The sequence below is a fragment of the Cyprinodon tularosa genome, unplaced genomic scaffold (genome assembly GCF_016077235.1).
Source record: "Cyprinodon tularosa strain WSP-4 unplaced genomic scaffold, ASM1607723v1 ctg437, whole genome shotgun sequence".
In the NCBI taxonomy this organism is placed as follows: Eukaryota; Metazoa; Chordata; class Actinopteri; order Cyprinodontiformes; family Cyprinodontidae; genus Cyprinodon; species Cyprinodon tularosa.
The window spans coordinates 469,941-485,149 of NW_024039160.1; the positions used below are offsets into that span (position 1 = coordinate 469,941).

Sequence of the window (15,209 nt, forward strand, 5' to 3'; positions counted from 1 at the left end):
TGCATCTGTGACAGCTCAAGCGTCCCGCATTCAGAGTAGGCTGCACTAACTTTGGCTTTGGAACGAGCCTGAGAACAGCCGGCTCAGCCAGCCATTACCGCCAGCGTCTCTTCAGGGTGCCCACTTCCTCTGAGATCTGTCAAACATGCTTCTACAATCCTTTTCCTGCTGTAAACCCAGACAGCCTCAGAAAAGATACTTACTATTAGGTAGGGATGGGAATCGAAAACCGGTTCCTGTTCAGAACCGGTTCCGTATTTTCCGATTCCATGGCATCGTTTGGCAGCTCACTGAACGATTCTTTTTTCGATTCCCGCAGCACCAGAGCCTAGAGCGCCGGCTCTGGGGAGCACGACTTACGTCACGTTTTTACGTACGTTACGCAAGTTATGCAAGTTGGAAGAACTATTCGAGGAGGAAGACAACGAGCTGCGGTCACTTTGTGAATCAAAGCCCCGTCTTTCCTTAGCCCAGAGGGTAGATCAGGAAATCCAGCTCTATAAAAGCTTGCACTCCATCCCCTGCAGGGATAGCGCCACACTGTGGTGGTGGAACAAGCAAGATACGCTGCCCTTGCTATCTGGACTGGCTGAAAACTACCTCTGTGTGCAGGCTTCCTTCACCCCATCTGAGAGGGTGTTCTCCACGGCTGGAGACACCATAAGCCCTGAAAGATCCCGTATCCTTTCAGAAAAAGCAGATATGCTCATCTTTCTGCAAAAGAACTGTTAATTTTCCCTACTACTGTTTTATAATTAGTATTTTTTGTTATTTAAAATAGGTTATTATCCCATCATTTGTTATTAGACATTGTTGGTTATTAAGTTTGTTCTTGTATTCATTTTTCATTTAAACACAGATGTTACTCCAGTTTCACATTTCCTGTGGACATCTTGATCTTGTTGAGTTTGTAAGATTGTGCAATAGTTAAGTAAACAAAGTTGATGTTGATAATCAAACTGTTTGTTCTCCTTTTTTCCCCCAAATTGGAATCGAAAAAAGAATCGATAAAGAATCGAATCGTTTCATAGAATCGAAAAGGGAATCGGAATCGTGAAAATCTTTTCAATTCCCAACCCTACTATTAGGGTCCTCTTTACCATACAAAGATAAACAAAGGTAATAAATAAAAGGAAAGGATGTAAAAAGATTGGTGACACATGAGGGTTTAACAAATCAGCTTGAAGTTCTAATTTGTTACGTTTTATCTACTTTTCTTGATTTGTTTTCCTCCAGAGATCTCTTTTACAGAGCTATTCCTCTGTTTTTTTTATTAAAAGGTATAAAGCAAAATAAACCCTTAGTAATTAAGATGATCTTTAAGTTGTTTTGCAGTTCAAAAGCACTAAAACTTCTGCAGAGGAAAAATTTAACTTGTTCAATTGAGTAAAATAGAACAAAAAAGGACAATCTTGAGGGTTCCAAAAGATATCACAGTGAAAATATATAAATAATAAATAAAAATATAAATAAAACTTTTCTAGGGTGGAATATTTATTTATAAGTAAATCAATCCCAGGTTTGAAAATCAGAAGCGCTGTGATGTTTGCTTCAAAAAGCCATTAATACTATATCGATAAGATCAAGGTCCAGGAAGTGAGAAGGTCACAGAAGGTGTAATTTTGAAATCATTTTTAAATATCAACCATTTCTGTGCCGATTTGCCCATTTATTTTGACTTATAACGCCACTGAAAAATGAAACAACTGCCTTAAAGATCAATCACGTAATGCAAGTAAATAAAAATACAATCCACAAAGCTACAATGTACAAACGCAATTCTTTTAAAGCTTGACTTTTACAACCTTTTGACAGGGATTTCAACAAGTTGCATCTGATGCAATGATGTAGATGAAAACTTAGTTACCAAAGCATGTTAGCAAAAAAAAAAAAAAAGATAACTGGTATTAGTGTGGTTATAATTTCCCTCTCTGGATCCTGGCCTGCAGCAGGAAGCAGATGTGGACAAACCTCATATAATCCCAGTCATCTGGGACCGGTGGGATGGGGGGGTATTCATAGCGTCTAAGTTGTAGCAATTGCTTCCCAGCTCAAATGGATTCAGTTCGTATCGGGGGGGAAAAGAAGAAAACTAATAAGATAAATTTTAGGATAGTAGATTTCCCCTCGGCTGCTTTTCTTTTTTTTTTTAAACTTTCTGTCTGCTCTCTTGCTTTTTTTTCACGTATGGATTACTCGACTTATCTATTGAGCCATTTCCTTTTACATAAATCATATATTACCAGACGACGGCATCACTGGAAATTTCCTGTGTGGTCTCCTTATCTTGATCAATTAAAATCTTCTGCCATGTTGGTGGGTCAGCTCCATTTCATCCTCTGGAGCCTCTCTCTTCCTCTCTCACACACAGACACACTAGAACTAGGGAGCGGAAATACTGTGTTACGGCTCTTCTCAGAAACAGCCGTTTCCAAGGCTACTTTTTGACTTAAGTCGTGGGAAGGAGTTGGGTGAGAACCAAGGAGACTTGTGACACCAGAAGAAATTGGGAAGTCGTGTTTCATGGTGTAGTAACACGAGGCGGGCAGACAGTAGTCGCCACACACTAACGCACTGAGAAACGGCAGCCGAGCCCTGCGGTGCGCCCCTCTGCACCCATGCACAAAAACAAGCTCATAAAAGCTACGACGAACAAAAACAGCTGGATTTACATTCTCAGAGGGAACACAGCCATCCAGTCGCATTTTACCGGCCTTCCGCTATGTGTATACATGATTAAAGTTCAGCTGGAAACCAACTTCAGAATTTGATAGTTCTCGTAAAAAAAAAAAAAGGGGGGGGGGGGGGGGGGGGGGGGGGATGCAAAATGAGGACTGGACAAACATTCCTACAAGATCAGAGTGCATAGCAAGAGAGTTCATAAGCCTGGAAATTATTTATAGCCCAAAACTTCATTTTACTTAAGTTTTATTTTATAGAATCACTTACTGTTGTGCACAATTAAATATGGGGAAGAAATTATACAAGGCTTTTGCAGTTTATTTTTTAACTGAAGCAACATAAACATGGTTTGCATTAATAGTTTAAATAAAATCATCCTGAGGAGACCCCTCATAGAGAAACACGGTAATGGCAGCATCATGTGGTGTGGATGCTTTTCTTTAGCGCTATGGGAGGATGAATCCAGCTGAACACACATTTAGGCTACGTTCACACTGCAGCCTGAAGTGACCCAAATCTGATTTTTTGGCCCATATGTGACCTGAATCTGATCTTTTCATGGCAGTCTGAACAACATAGATGGGATTTTTTCCAATGTGACCCCGGCCACTTGCTATGTGGTCCTGAATCCGATACGAATCTGCTCTTGTCAAATGCGACCTGTGTGTGAACGGCCAGGTCACATTCATACTGCCTGAACGTCATTAATACCCGACAACGGTCACTATTATGCTGAAGCGGCAAGAAAAACAACAACTATGGCAGGTGATGATTTTGCAAGCAGTATTTTTTTTAACCATATTGAAAAGATTGTGCTTTAATGGTTAGAAAAGGCCGCTAGATGCGGCACTACAATCTATGTTTACTTCCGGAAAAAAGAGCACTCTGGCCTGTGACGTCATTGCATCCTCTACTGCGCATGCGGGACACTTGCTTTGTATGATTGCAGTCCACACAGGAGATCACATACAAGTCGCATATATTTGGAAATATGAATGACAATGTAAAAAAAATCGGATTTCGCTAAAAAATCGGAATTGAGCATCAAGGCCTGCAGTGTGAACGTAGCCTTGGAGGCAACAGAGAACCAGTGATAGGGATGTGAGGTTGAACTCGCGGCAGGATGGGGAAACTAATTATTAGAGGAACACCGATTCATTTCCTTCATTTTCAGATGATAAATAGATACTTAAATGTGAAACTGGTCTTATACAGTGACCTTATCCACCCCCGCAAAGATCTGAAATCAGCCACTACCAACACTCTAAATATAAAATTTATTTTTTAAAGCACCGAGTCATTTTTTTTTATCAATAAAATCCGATTGGAACATTTATAGTAGATTAAAACCTTATAATAGAGTAGTAGCCATTCAAAATTTCCCCACATTCCTTGATGGGTCCTTGGTTAATCCCCTACAATTCCTTCTTAAACATCTAAAATATTCTGTCATGATTTGTGGAGATCAAGACCTAAAGAGAAACGTTATCTCCTGGTCAGACCCTGTAATTCAGCGAAAAGGTGGAGTCAGAGTAAAAAAAAAAAATATGCATGCCCATGAGAAGGGCAGTGGCTGGAAGTTGGAGGGGATTTTGCTGCCATTTGGCTAGCTTTCAACTGCGAAGGGCCATTCTGAAAGGCTGCTACTGTACATGAAAAATATAAAAACGTAAAATCTGGCTTTTTTAAACAGTGATCGACCAGCAAACTGCAATTGATAAAAAAAAAGCAGTTTCTATTGATATTGGTTTGTTTTAATTGCTCACTTTGAGTCCAGATCTTAATATTATTAATGATTGTTTTGAAATGTTTTATAAAATTCTAATAATTACATGTGAGGTTGACTTTGCAAGTTTGGTTAAAATGAACATTGTTGGTGTTGTATTGTGTTATATGATATGATCATTATAAGATGTATTATTTATATATATATATATATATATATATATATATATATATATATATATATATATATATATATATATATATATATATATATATATATATATATATATAGGCATTATTCTTTATTCTTTTCTTTAATCATGATCTAAGTCCTCCTAAAGCAGCTTTAACATTTGCCTGGTTTCTGTTTCTCAAAGGCCCCTGGCTCATTTTCAGCATGCCTGACTGATGACAGACCACAGCACACTGAACATCCTCCAGGTGGTAAATAAATTCAGAGTAAGTCTAAGTTCTCCGTTTTGATCTTAAAATCTTAAAATTAGACCATATTTTGCCATCTACTATCTAACATCTCTATGCTCCTAAACACAATTCATGCATAAAAACTACTATATTATATGTTTGGCACTTTCACGTTTCCCTTACCTGCTTCCCTTGTGTGTGTGTGTTATTTTTTATTTTTTTGTCTGCTTATCAGGACACTTCACAGAAGCTTGTGTGTTTGCATTTTTTCGCTTTCTTTGATGTGCAGATGTGGAGTCATCAGCATGCAGAGGTGTGGCGGGAACACACAACTACACACACAGAGGCTGAACTCCTAAACCCCATCTAGACTGTATTATTTAGCTCCACTGTAGCTACATGTGCGTTTTATGATGTTGCACTTAACATGTGATAAGAGAATATCGAAGTTGCTGCTATGAAATGCAAAGGTGACGGCTCAAACCAATCTGGGATCTTTTAGTTTCCGTAAATATGACCTATTTCCTGTCTTTGCATTGAGCTCCTTTCACTTCTTCTCAAGTCAAATACGTTTGTGGTTTTAGCTGCTCACAATTTAAAACACCTACACAAACACTTTAAAAAGTATTTCAATGCTCCGTCCTTGTTCCGGAGGCTTCAGATGAAATTCACAAAAATGCTAATGTTCTCTTATAATTACGATTAAAATCAATTTAGCCATAGCACAGCCAGATTAGGGTTTTAAATAACCTTTAGTTCAACCAGTTTACAAGAAGTGTGGAAGAAATCGGTATTTAACAGACTTAAATATGATAGTCTGACTGAAAGAGCTAAAGATTTGGGTGATAGTAAGATGACCACCCAAACCTGTAGACATGGAGTTTGTCGCCAAAGATAAATGTTCAAAATACCGACGGAAAAATGCCAAAAGCATGACAGCAATTAGGATTAGATTACTGTAGAGCTGATAAGATCACCGCTGCCAAGGAGGTGACGTTTTCGGTAGCACTGGTTTGTTGGTTAGCAAGATTATGGAAAAACTTTGGACAGACTGCTCTAGAAATGTTACCACAGGTGTGCGATAGCTCAATTTAATTTTGGTGGTCATCATGATTAAAATTCAGATTATACTGCATTTTCTTGCAATTTTAAAAAGGCGATTTTTATCCCTAAAAGCCCCTTAATCGTGTTCACATTACATTCAACATAAGAAATTTAGTTTCTCACTTAAATTCATCCTTTAAGGTTTCAGTAAAGAGGGTTTGCTGTCACACAGAAGGGATCCATGCATGTGAGTAGTAAACAATTTCCCTCACAAGGGTTAAAATAAAGTCCTACAACAAGGACAAGTGAGCTTTCAATGACATGAAAGCTAAAGCCGGGAATATGCTGTATGATTTTTTTTTTTTTGCCCGTTTCGGGTCAATTCCCCAGTCGTGCAAAAATGTTTTCAATCGGGCTGAGTTTCAGCCTAATTGTACACCCTGCGTCGTGTAGAACATAGGGGGTAACGAGGGGCAATCAGCATCCTGTCCTCCTGATTAGGAATGGTGAGGTCAGGCGAAAATCAAACATATTTCAAATCCGGTAAATTTACAAAGCCAATTTACAAGAACTTGAGCACTGCACATGTGCAAACAAGGGAGTTCTTCTTGGTTTGAAGATTGACAAGTCCAACCAGCGCCATCTCTCTGCGCTGAGTCCAACATGTGGTTTTTGGACGTACAGTGTAAGAAGCTTGCATCAGAGCGTCGGGCCATAGAGTCCAAGAACATACGCTGTGATCTTTGAACTTTTAAATCCTGTGGTTTTGTCCTACAGTTTGCACTCTAGCTAGGTGCAATGATTTGAAATATCATACAGTGTATGGCCGGTTTAAGAAGCCCTGCAGTTAAACATCTACATGCTTAGTGCAAAAATAAAAATAAAAAATCTAATCACAATGTTGAATGAAAATAAGTTTTTGGCAAATCCTTTCAGCTCTAATGACATCATAGATCTATTAAAAGAATCAACTTAGCATGGTTCATTAGGGAAATGAGCTGCTTTGGCGAGGATCTTCTCGCTCTAGTGTTATTCAACTTTCTTGGCTTTACTGTAGCATCAAGTACAAACTGTTTTATTCATATAGAATTCAAATAATGTTCCAGTAATGTAAAAACAACCCTGAATTGATCTAGCAAATTTGGTTTTATTTCAGTTTTTAGGGTGGAGCCATATTCAAGAGAAATGATCCTTCAGTCAATGACACTCAAGCCCAATATGAACTAATTGTAATACAATAAATAAATCCCAGTGATCTTTAAAGTACAAGGAGGTAAAAAGGCAACTATAAAAAACTCTTTAGCTTTGCAGCAGCTCTGTGTTGAGCAAACATGTGGTGCTGGTGGACATCTGATCGCATTAATTAGTTGCCTGTTCTTATTCACAATAGTACCTGTAGAGTTTTACAGGTGCTGGTCATAAAATTAGAATATCATGAAAAAGTAGATTGATTTCAGTAATTCCATTTAAAAAGTGAAACTTGTATATTATATTCATACATTACATACAAACTCATATATTTCAGATGTTTATTTTGTTTAATTTTGATGATTACAAATGACAACAAATGAAAATCTCAAATTCATCATATCAGAAAATTAGAATATTGTGAAAAGGTTCAAAATTGATGGCCCCTGGTGCCACACTCTAATCAGCTAATTAACTCAAACCACCTGCAAAGGCCTTTAAATGGTCTTTCAGTCTAGTTCTATAGGCTACACAATCATGGGGAAGACTGCTGACTTGACAGTTGTCCAAAAGACGACCATCGACACCTTGCACAAGGAGGGCAAGACACAAAAGGTCATCGCTAAAGAGGCTGGCTGTTCACAGAGCTCAGTGTCCAAGCACATTAATAGAGAGGCGAAGGGAAGGAAAAGATGTGGTCGAAAAAAGTGTACAAGCAAGAGAGATAACCGCACCCTGGAGAGGATTGTGAAACAAAACCCATTCAAAAATGTGGGGGAGATTCACAAAGAGTGGACTGCAGCTGGAGTGAGTGCTTCAAGAACCACCACACACAGACGTATGAAAGACATGGGTTTCTGCTGTCCCATTCCTTGTGTCAAGCCACTCTTGAACCACAGACAGCGTCAGAAGCGTCTTGCCTGGGCTAAAGAGAAACAGGACTGGACTGCTGGTGAGTGGTCCAAAGTCATGTTCTCTGATGAAAGTAAATTTTGCATTTCCTTTGGAAATCAAGGTCCCAGAGTCTGGAGGAAAAGAAGAGAGGCACTTCATTCACGTTGCTTGAAGTCCAGTGTAAAGTTTCCACAGTCAGTGATGGTTTGGGGTGCCATGTCATCTGCTGGTGTTGGTCCATTGTGTTTTCTGAGGTCCAGGGTCAACGCAGCCACATACCAGGAAGTTTTAGAGCACTTCATGCTTCCTGCAGCTGACCAACTTTTTGGAGATGCAGATTTCATTTTCCAACAAGACTTGGCACCTGCACACAGTGCCAAAGCTACCAGTACCTGGTTGAAGGACCATGGTATCCCTGTTCTTAATTGGCCAGCAAACTCTCCTGACCTTAACCCCATAGAAAATCTATGGGGTATTGTGAAGAAGAAGATGCAATACACCAGACCCAACAATTCAGAAGAGCTAAAAGCCACTATTAGAGCAACCGGGGCTATCATAACACCTGAGCAGTGCCACAGACTGATCGACTCCATGCCACGCCGCATTGCTGCAGTAATACAGGCCAAAGGAGGCCCAACTAAATACTGAGTGCTGTACATGCTCATACTTTTCATGTTCATACTTTTCAGTTGGCCAACATTTCTATAAATCCTTTGTTTTTATTGGTCTTCAGTAATATTCTAATTTTCTGATATGATGAATTTGAGATTTTCATTTGTTGTCATTTGTAATCATCAAAATTAAACAAAATAAACATCTGAAATATATGAGTTTGTATGTAATGTATGAATATAATATACAAGTTTCACTTTTTAAATGGAATTACTGAAATCAATCTACTTTTTCATGATATTCTAATTTTATGACCAGCACCTGTAGGTATTAAATCAGAATTTCTTAAAATGTCTCTCGGACAGCAGCTAAATAATCTAGCAAAGCAATGTTTCAGAACGGCCCAGTCCAAGTCTAGAAACTAATCCATGGATTGGCAAAACAATTCCTCTTCACAGGCAGCATCCATGCCTGCTGATTCTGATATTTATCTGCATTTTTCAACATTATGTGTGAACTTTTCAATCTCTAGATGTGCAAAAAACAATAGAGGAATGATAGTTGCATGAAAACACATTAAATCTTTTGAGTGCCATCATTCATTGATTTCCACCACCCCCACCCCCCACCCCCCCCCCCTCCCCCACCCCACCCATATGATTAGAGCACTAATTGGCTGCCCTGATGCAGAGATTTTAAAGTAGCTGCACAACACTTTGGTTGATGTCTTTTTTCATTAAAAGCAATTTAGAATAGTCTTTCCACCTCACCATTTTTCATACAGGTATCTGCTACTCGTTTAATCTAACCATATATATATATATATATAAAAACATGCTGCTCTATCAAACAGCTGAAAAAGCCCAGTGAACAAAGAATATAATCTTTGACTCCTTGCCCCACTGGAGCCTGTAATTAGGCCTATAAAACACATTCTATATATAAACAACAATGGACAGTTAAAGTGGGAGTTTTGTCAGGGAGCTCTGGTGAGTCACAGCACAGAGAGAGCACACCCCATGCTCTTGGGGTGTAGCAAGTTAGCCTTTAAAAAAGTCCTTTAAAGCAGGCAGGTTTGGTAAAACAGTGGATGAAGGCTGCGGCTGGTCAACCTTTGCATCTCTCTAATCGCTATGCTGGCACACAGCCCACCTGCATTCAGTCAGAACAGGTTTTCTCAATTCCAGGCTGCGTTAGCTAAGTCACTCAATAATTTTTTTTTTTTAAGGAACAAGACTTGCCCGAAGCTCTGGTTAGGAGTAGTGAAACTTTGCTTGTGCTAATCTGGTTACTGTAACAGAGTTAAAAAGCAAGAGAAAATTTTTCTGAGGAAAAATAAAAAAAAAAAAACCCAAAAAAACAAGGTAAACAGGTAACAAAAAGCAAAGCTTTGACCTTAATATTATTCTAGGTCACATAACTTCAAGAACAACTTCTCCCTTAAAGAAACACAAGAGTTTGTTTGAAGTAAATAGTTTAACAAGGCGTGGATATTCGAGTGATAAGTACGTTAGTGATAAAATGTAAAGTGACAATTATTGAGTTAAAAACACATCCGTTCTCTAACACTGCCCAGCAGCTAGAGCCTGTTTGAGCTCTGCAACTTGCACCATTAAAAACGTCAAAAACAAACAGCTATTATTTAGATAATTTTGTTGGATACTTTATGCGTCGATAAGGCTTCCTTCTGCACGCCGTGTAGAAAATGTTATGAAATAGGCCAAGAAAGAATGCTGCAAGCTCCAGCAAGCAGCATGCATGAAGTAGGGAAGTAATGGAGTATTTGTTTGCAAGTGTAGACAAATGCAGGAAAGGTTTAAAGGCTCTGAAGCCGATTAGCACAGACAATGATGCTAAGATTTAGAAAACGAAATACGAATTGTCATAAAATAATTTGTAGTTGTAATCCCCTGTTGCATAAAGTCAGGATGCAAAAAGACCAATTAAATATTTTCTATCTAAAATGAACGGTTAAGGCCTAGATGGTTATGAGAGACGTGCCACTTTCACAAGCCCAGAGAGAGGGAGAGGCCTTATTTTAGACCCCAGAATTGCAACATCTAGAGATGTAACAGACACAGTCATCAGTGCCAGTCTGTGGTCATCTGAACAACATTTTGAAATCGCCAATAAATGATTGTTTCTAATATTCAGCGGGATCCGCTTACACACACAACACCAATAATAATTGGACATGGTTGAGCTAAAACCACAAAGCACATGTCAAAGCTGGAAACTGGGTCATGACTTGTGAACTTGTCAAATTATTCAGAACGATTCGATTGATTTCTAACTGCTCTTTATAAGTGGACGGCCTGGTGGCACCATTGGTTGTATTGTCCGCTCAGGTTCAGTTGTTAGATCAATGACTCCCTGTTTCCTTCTTTCATTTTTAAACTGATGCAATAAAATCAACAGTCATTAAAAGAAGAATAACCGGGTGCTACACATTGCTTTGCCCCGGGTTGTTAATATGCTGATCTGAAGATAGCAAACAACTATTTTCTTTCAGGTTAAACCTGCAAATTCAACAAGGACCTGAAGGTAAGCATTAATGCAAGGTCCTTCAATGAAGCCAGTAGCTTTGAAACCCGTTGAAAACATAAAAACAAGACTATTCTAATATTTTTTATTGAAGAATTTACATCTTCTAACCTGTCAGGGTTTGACACGCCCATCAAAGGTCACTATTGCATTGCATTAATGTCTGTGTGTGTGTGTGTATATATATATATAATTTTTCAGCACCATCAACACCAAGTCCAATTCCTTGTATGTGCAAACTACTCACTACCTACTGGGCAATAAACTTGATTCTGATCAAAAACTCAGAGGATGGACTGGTGCATCGTAACCATTTCCAATTAATTAATTATTTGTTAGCCTTTGACAATAAACTCTTATGATTTAAGTTGAATTTGTTTAATGTAGGAGCAATTAATAATAGAAATGCACAGATCAAGGAGACAATTGTCCTCCCAATTGTAACAGACCGTTTTTTTATATTTATGCCTCTAATATAGATCCCTATAATACATATTCTTAGCTCCAAGCAGGGTGTAAATGTGCATGCAGTTGATTGATGGAGTTAATGTTTTGGTGCATTTAAATAAAAATAACTGGATCAACAATCAGAGCTGATTAGGATACAGGTCAATCAATAATTGCAGCTCAACTTATTTAATGCTTTTAAGCATTAAACGAAACAAATGTGTAACTAAAATCATTGTTTTTAAATGGTGACACATGAAACATTGCACTTTAACTCAGAAAGAGTGACTGAAAAACCACAATAACAAAGCACTTTAACCTTAGCTGCCTGGGTAGCACCTAATTATTAATAGGAAGGAGAAAAAAAGGTGGCCTGGATGAGTCCTTTCCATTTCTGAGAGGACAACTGTGGTTGTTCCTGAGGTTTGGGAGACAATGCAAGGCCGCCATATAAAGACTGGAAATGGGAGGAAAAGGAAGAGAGCAGTGTGGCCGCCCCTGTCTCACCTCCTGGGGGATACAGGAGAACCAGGAGACGGGAAAGGGGAGGTGGTGGGATATGGAGGAGATACATTTAAGACAGAGAGGTCCAGGTTTATGTTCCTGGTAATTCTGACCCACCATAAAGTCGCTGCCGAAGTTGTCCTCTCCTCTGTCTACATCCAATTCGCTCATGGCCTTCACCCTCTGGATAAAGTTTCTCAGGATACCGGCTTGGTCCATCCTTTAGCCTTCTTCTAACGTTTTTCTTTGAGGAAAAAAAAATTCCCAAACTAACAAGGTGGGAATGGGAAATAATACAAGAGGACACAAGGGGAAAATGGGTAATAAATAGAAAATAAATAGGCTTCACGGGTCCTCCCAGAGAGTCATCGTCGGTCCGCTACACACATTTTTTTATTATCGCCCCATGTTGTTTCTACCTTCCCTTCTTTCTTCTGGACTATTTCCACAACGACAGCAGTTAGTCCCGAGGAAAAGCGGTAACCGGCTCCACAGCCCCGCTAACAGTTCCTAACCGTGGCGAGGTATGAACCGTGGTGACTCGGCTCAACGAGAAACGGAATATAAAGAAAAACGGGACCCAAAAAAAAAAATAAGAACCACCCGGTCAGTGTTTCCACCCCTCCCTGTCTACCTCGATTGCCACATTCACACACTGCTGGCGCTGGGGCTTGCTATTCTGCTACTGGGGGGAACGTCCGGACTGGGGACAGCCAACAACACGTAGCCCCGCCTCTTCCAAGAACACCTGCCTCTGATTGGTCCCGATGAAAACACATTGAGAGAATACCATTGGAAGAAATTGGGTGTCACTCAACTAAGTTATTAGCTGTGATTGGAGAAAACAGATGTTCGTTGTGTTAACGCCTCTTACAGCTGCTCCAAGAAAATAATATATGAAAAATAAATAAATAAATAAATAAAAAATACTATACTATACTGTACTATATAAACCGAATTTAGATCAACTGCAGAAAAAGGTTTATTGATTTAATTCAGTTTATTTCTATAGCGCCAATTCACAACACATGTAATCTCAAGGCACTTTACAGTTCACCAGATCATACAGTCAAATTGATTCATAGTTTTTTATCTAAGGAAAACCAGTTGATTGCATCGACTCATTGACTCGGATGCAATCCCTCACACTAAGCAAGGTTGTAGCAACAGTGGGGAGGAAAAACTTGACATGAAGGAACCTCCAGCAGAACCAGGCTCATTGTGAGCGGCCATCTGCCGAGGCTGACTGGGGTTCAAGGAGACAGAAGCAGAGATACAAAAGGCAACTGTAAATGAAGAGAGCACATCCAGGCAGTCAAAGAAAAATAAATGGAATAATAAATGGAGTTGGACACCATAATTCTACAAATCAGCTATTTATAAGATCACATACATTAAAATTTCCGGACATTGTATATTTAAAAACCTTGGAAATTATGTTACGAGTGGTAAATAAGACACCCTGGTTTGTATTCAAAGAATGTTTAAGCGAAGGCAGGGGATTTATAACTTAAGGGGGTTACTAATGTTTGAAACTTACAAAACCAGAATTAATCACAAGTACAGATGTGTGTCAGTTTTGGGTGCAAAATTATGGAACGGACTAAACGATGACATATAGATGTGTAACTCTATGTTCGTTTTCAAGAAGACTTTAAAATCTAAAATTATAAAAGGTTACAATGAAATTTGACTGAGTTTGATTTTTAAGTTTAAGTTAGGTGTTTTGTAATTATGTATAAGTACCAATGTTTTATTGTGAATTATTGTTATGATGGTACAGGATAGGACAAAAAATAAGCCTTGGGGCTTCAGCCTATTCCTTTTTCGGTGATGGGTTCTTTTGTAAAAACGATTATTTTATTTTTTGTTTTTAAACCGAAATAAAGTAATCATTCATTAATTCATTCAACTGCAGCAGTGATCAAAAAACATGGTGCAAAAACGCATTGATATGGAAGTTCAGAGTATAAGGTAAATATATATATGGTGAATGATGATAACACTTTATAATGTTGCCATTACAAGGGATTACATTTCAATAGACCCTTATGTTGCAGGAACTGTCCTCCAGTAAACACACACAAACAAGAAACAGCTACTTTGTTTTCATTTAGATCTAGCAGCAATGACAAACAAACCCAACTATTCACCTCACAGGAGAGCAAAACAGAGAAGGGACGCTGCTGCTTTGCCAGCAAGCTTCATGCTCACACAAGCTGCTTTTTGTTGCTCTTGTCTTCTAACCTATTTGCTTATTATCTCCATACATTTTCTGCCCTTGCCTCGCTTTTTTCTCCACAGTTTTGTTTCTCCTCCGTCCTCATTTGACCTTTCCTTCCACAGACTCTGATCCTACTTAGAGAATTTAAATGTACCTCTATTATTTTAAACCTTCTTCAAACATTTGGTTTTGGTCACATTATTTTAAGAAAAAATACATGAAAAGCTGAAAAAAGTTAACACATTTATGTTTGCTTTGGTGTTACAAAAAAATAGTTTTCTCCTGTTATGCGTCTAAAGGACCATGTAAACTGTGTCCAATACAGTAGTATGGAGTATTCATTGTAACTCCTACCACCCAATTTACATGGTGCCAACAACAAAATTGGTCTTTGTTTATTTTCATGTCACAGGTTCAGTTTATTTAAAATTTTAATTTGGTAATCTGCCTTTAAATGAACCATTTCAAGCCTTTCTCAAACACACTTCTACCTTGCTTGATTTGCTTGCTTTCTTTAAAGACATATATTTTACATAGATAATAGAAAAAAGTAAATTATACACTAATACATCTTCAACAAAAAATTGCTTTTTTTTTTCCAATCAAATCATCATAATTTGAGATTTATTTCAATTAATTACACAAGCTCAAATAAAAGTGAGTTTTATTTTCTGCTATGACAAGTTGTATATTATTTCACTGCAATTAAAAATCTGATTATTTAATCCTTTCTGCATACGTTTAGAAGGTGAGTCATGTGTAGAGGATGGCTATGTAAGGTCAATACAACACGAAATATTAATAGAAATATGCTAAACAGACAAATCAAAGTACGTAAATACAAAAAAAAAAGCAGTCAGGCCCTCTAAAAAAAAATATTTGTAACCTTACAGATTTCTTTGGCTTGTTTGTCATACCCTAA

At 38.3% G+C, this 15,209-nt stretch overlaps 1 protein-coding gene across 3 annotated transcripts in view; it reads right to left on the reverse strand.

Moving 5' to 3' along the window:
* ptpn12 (protein tyrosine phosphatase non-receptor type 12) overlaps positions 1–12,750 on the reverse strand; it is a 56,194-nt gene extending 43,444 nt beyond the window's left edge. For 2 of the 3 annotated variants that reach the window (XM_038299825.1, XM_038299826.1), the window contains exon 1: positions 12,181–12,750. In XM_038299825.1, the coding sequence (XP_038155753.1) occupies positions 12,181–12,282 (102 nt within the window). In that variant the 5' untranslated portion in view covers positions 12,283–12,750. The remainder of the gene's footprint in view (positions 1–12,180) is intronic. The other variant, XM_038299827.1, reaches the window with a different exon arrangement.
* Positions 12,751–15,209: the final 2,459 nt, after the last annotated feature.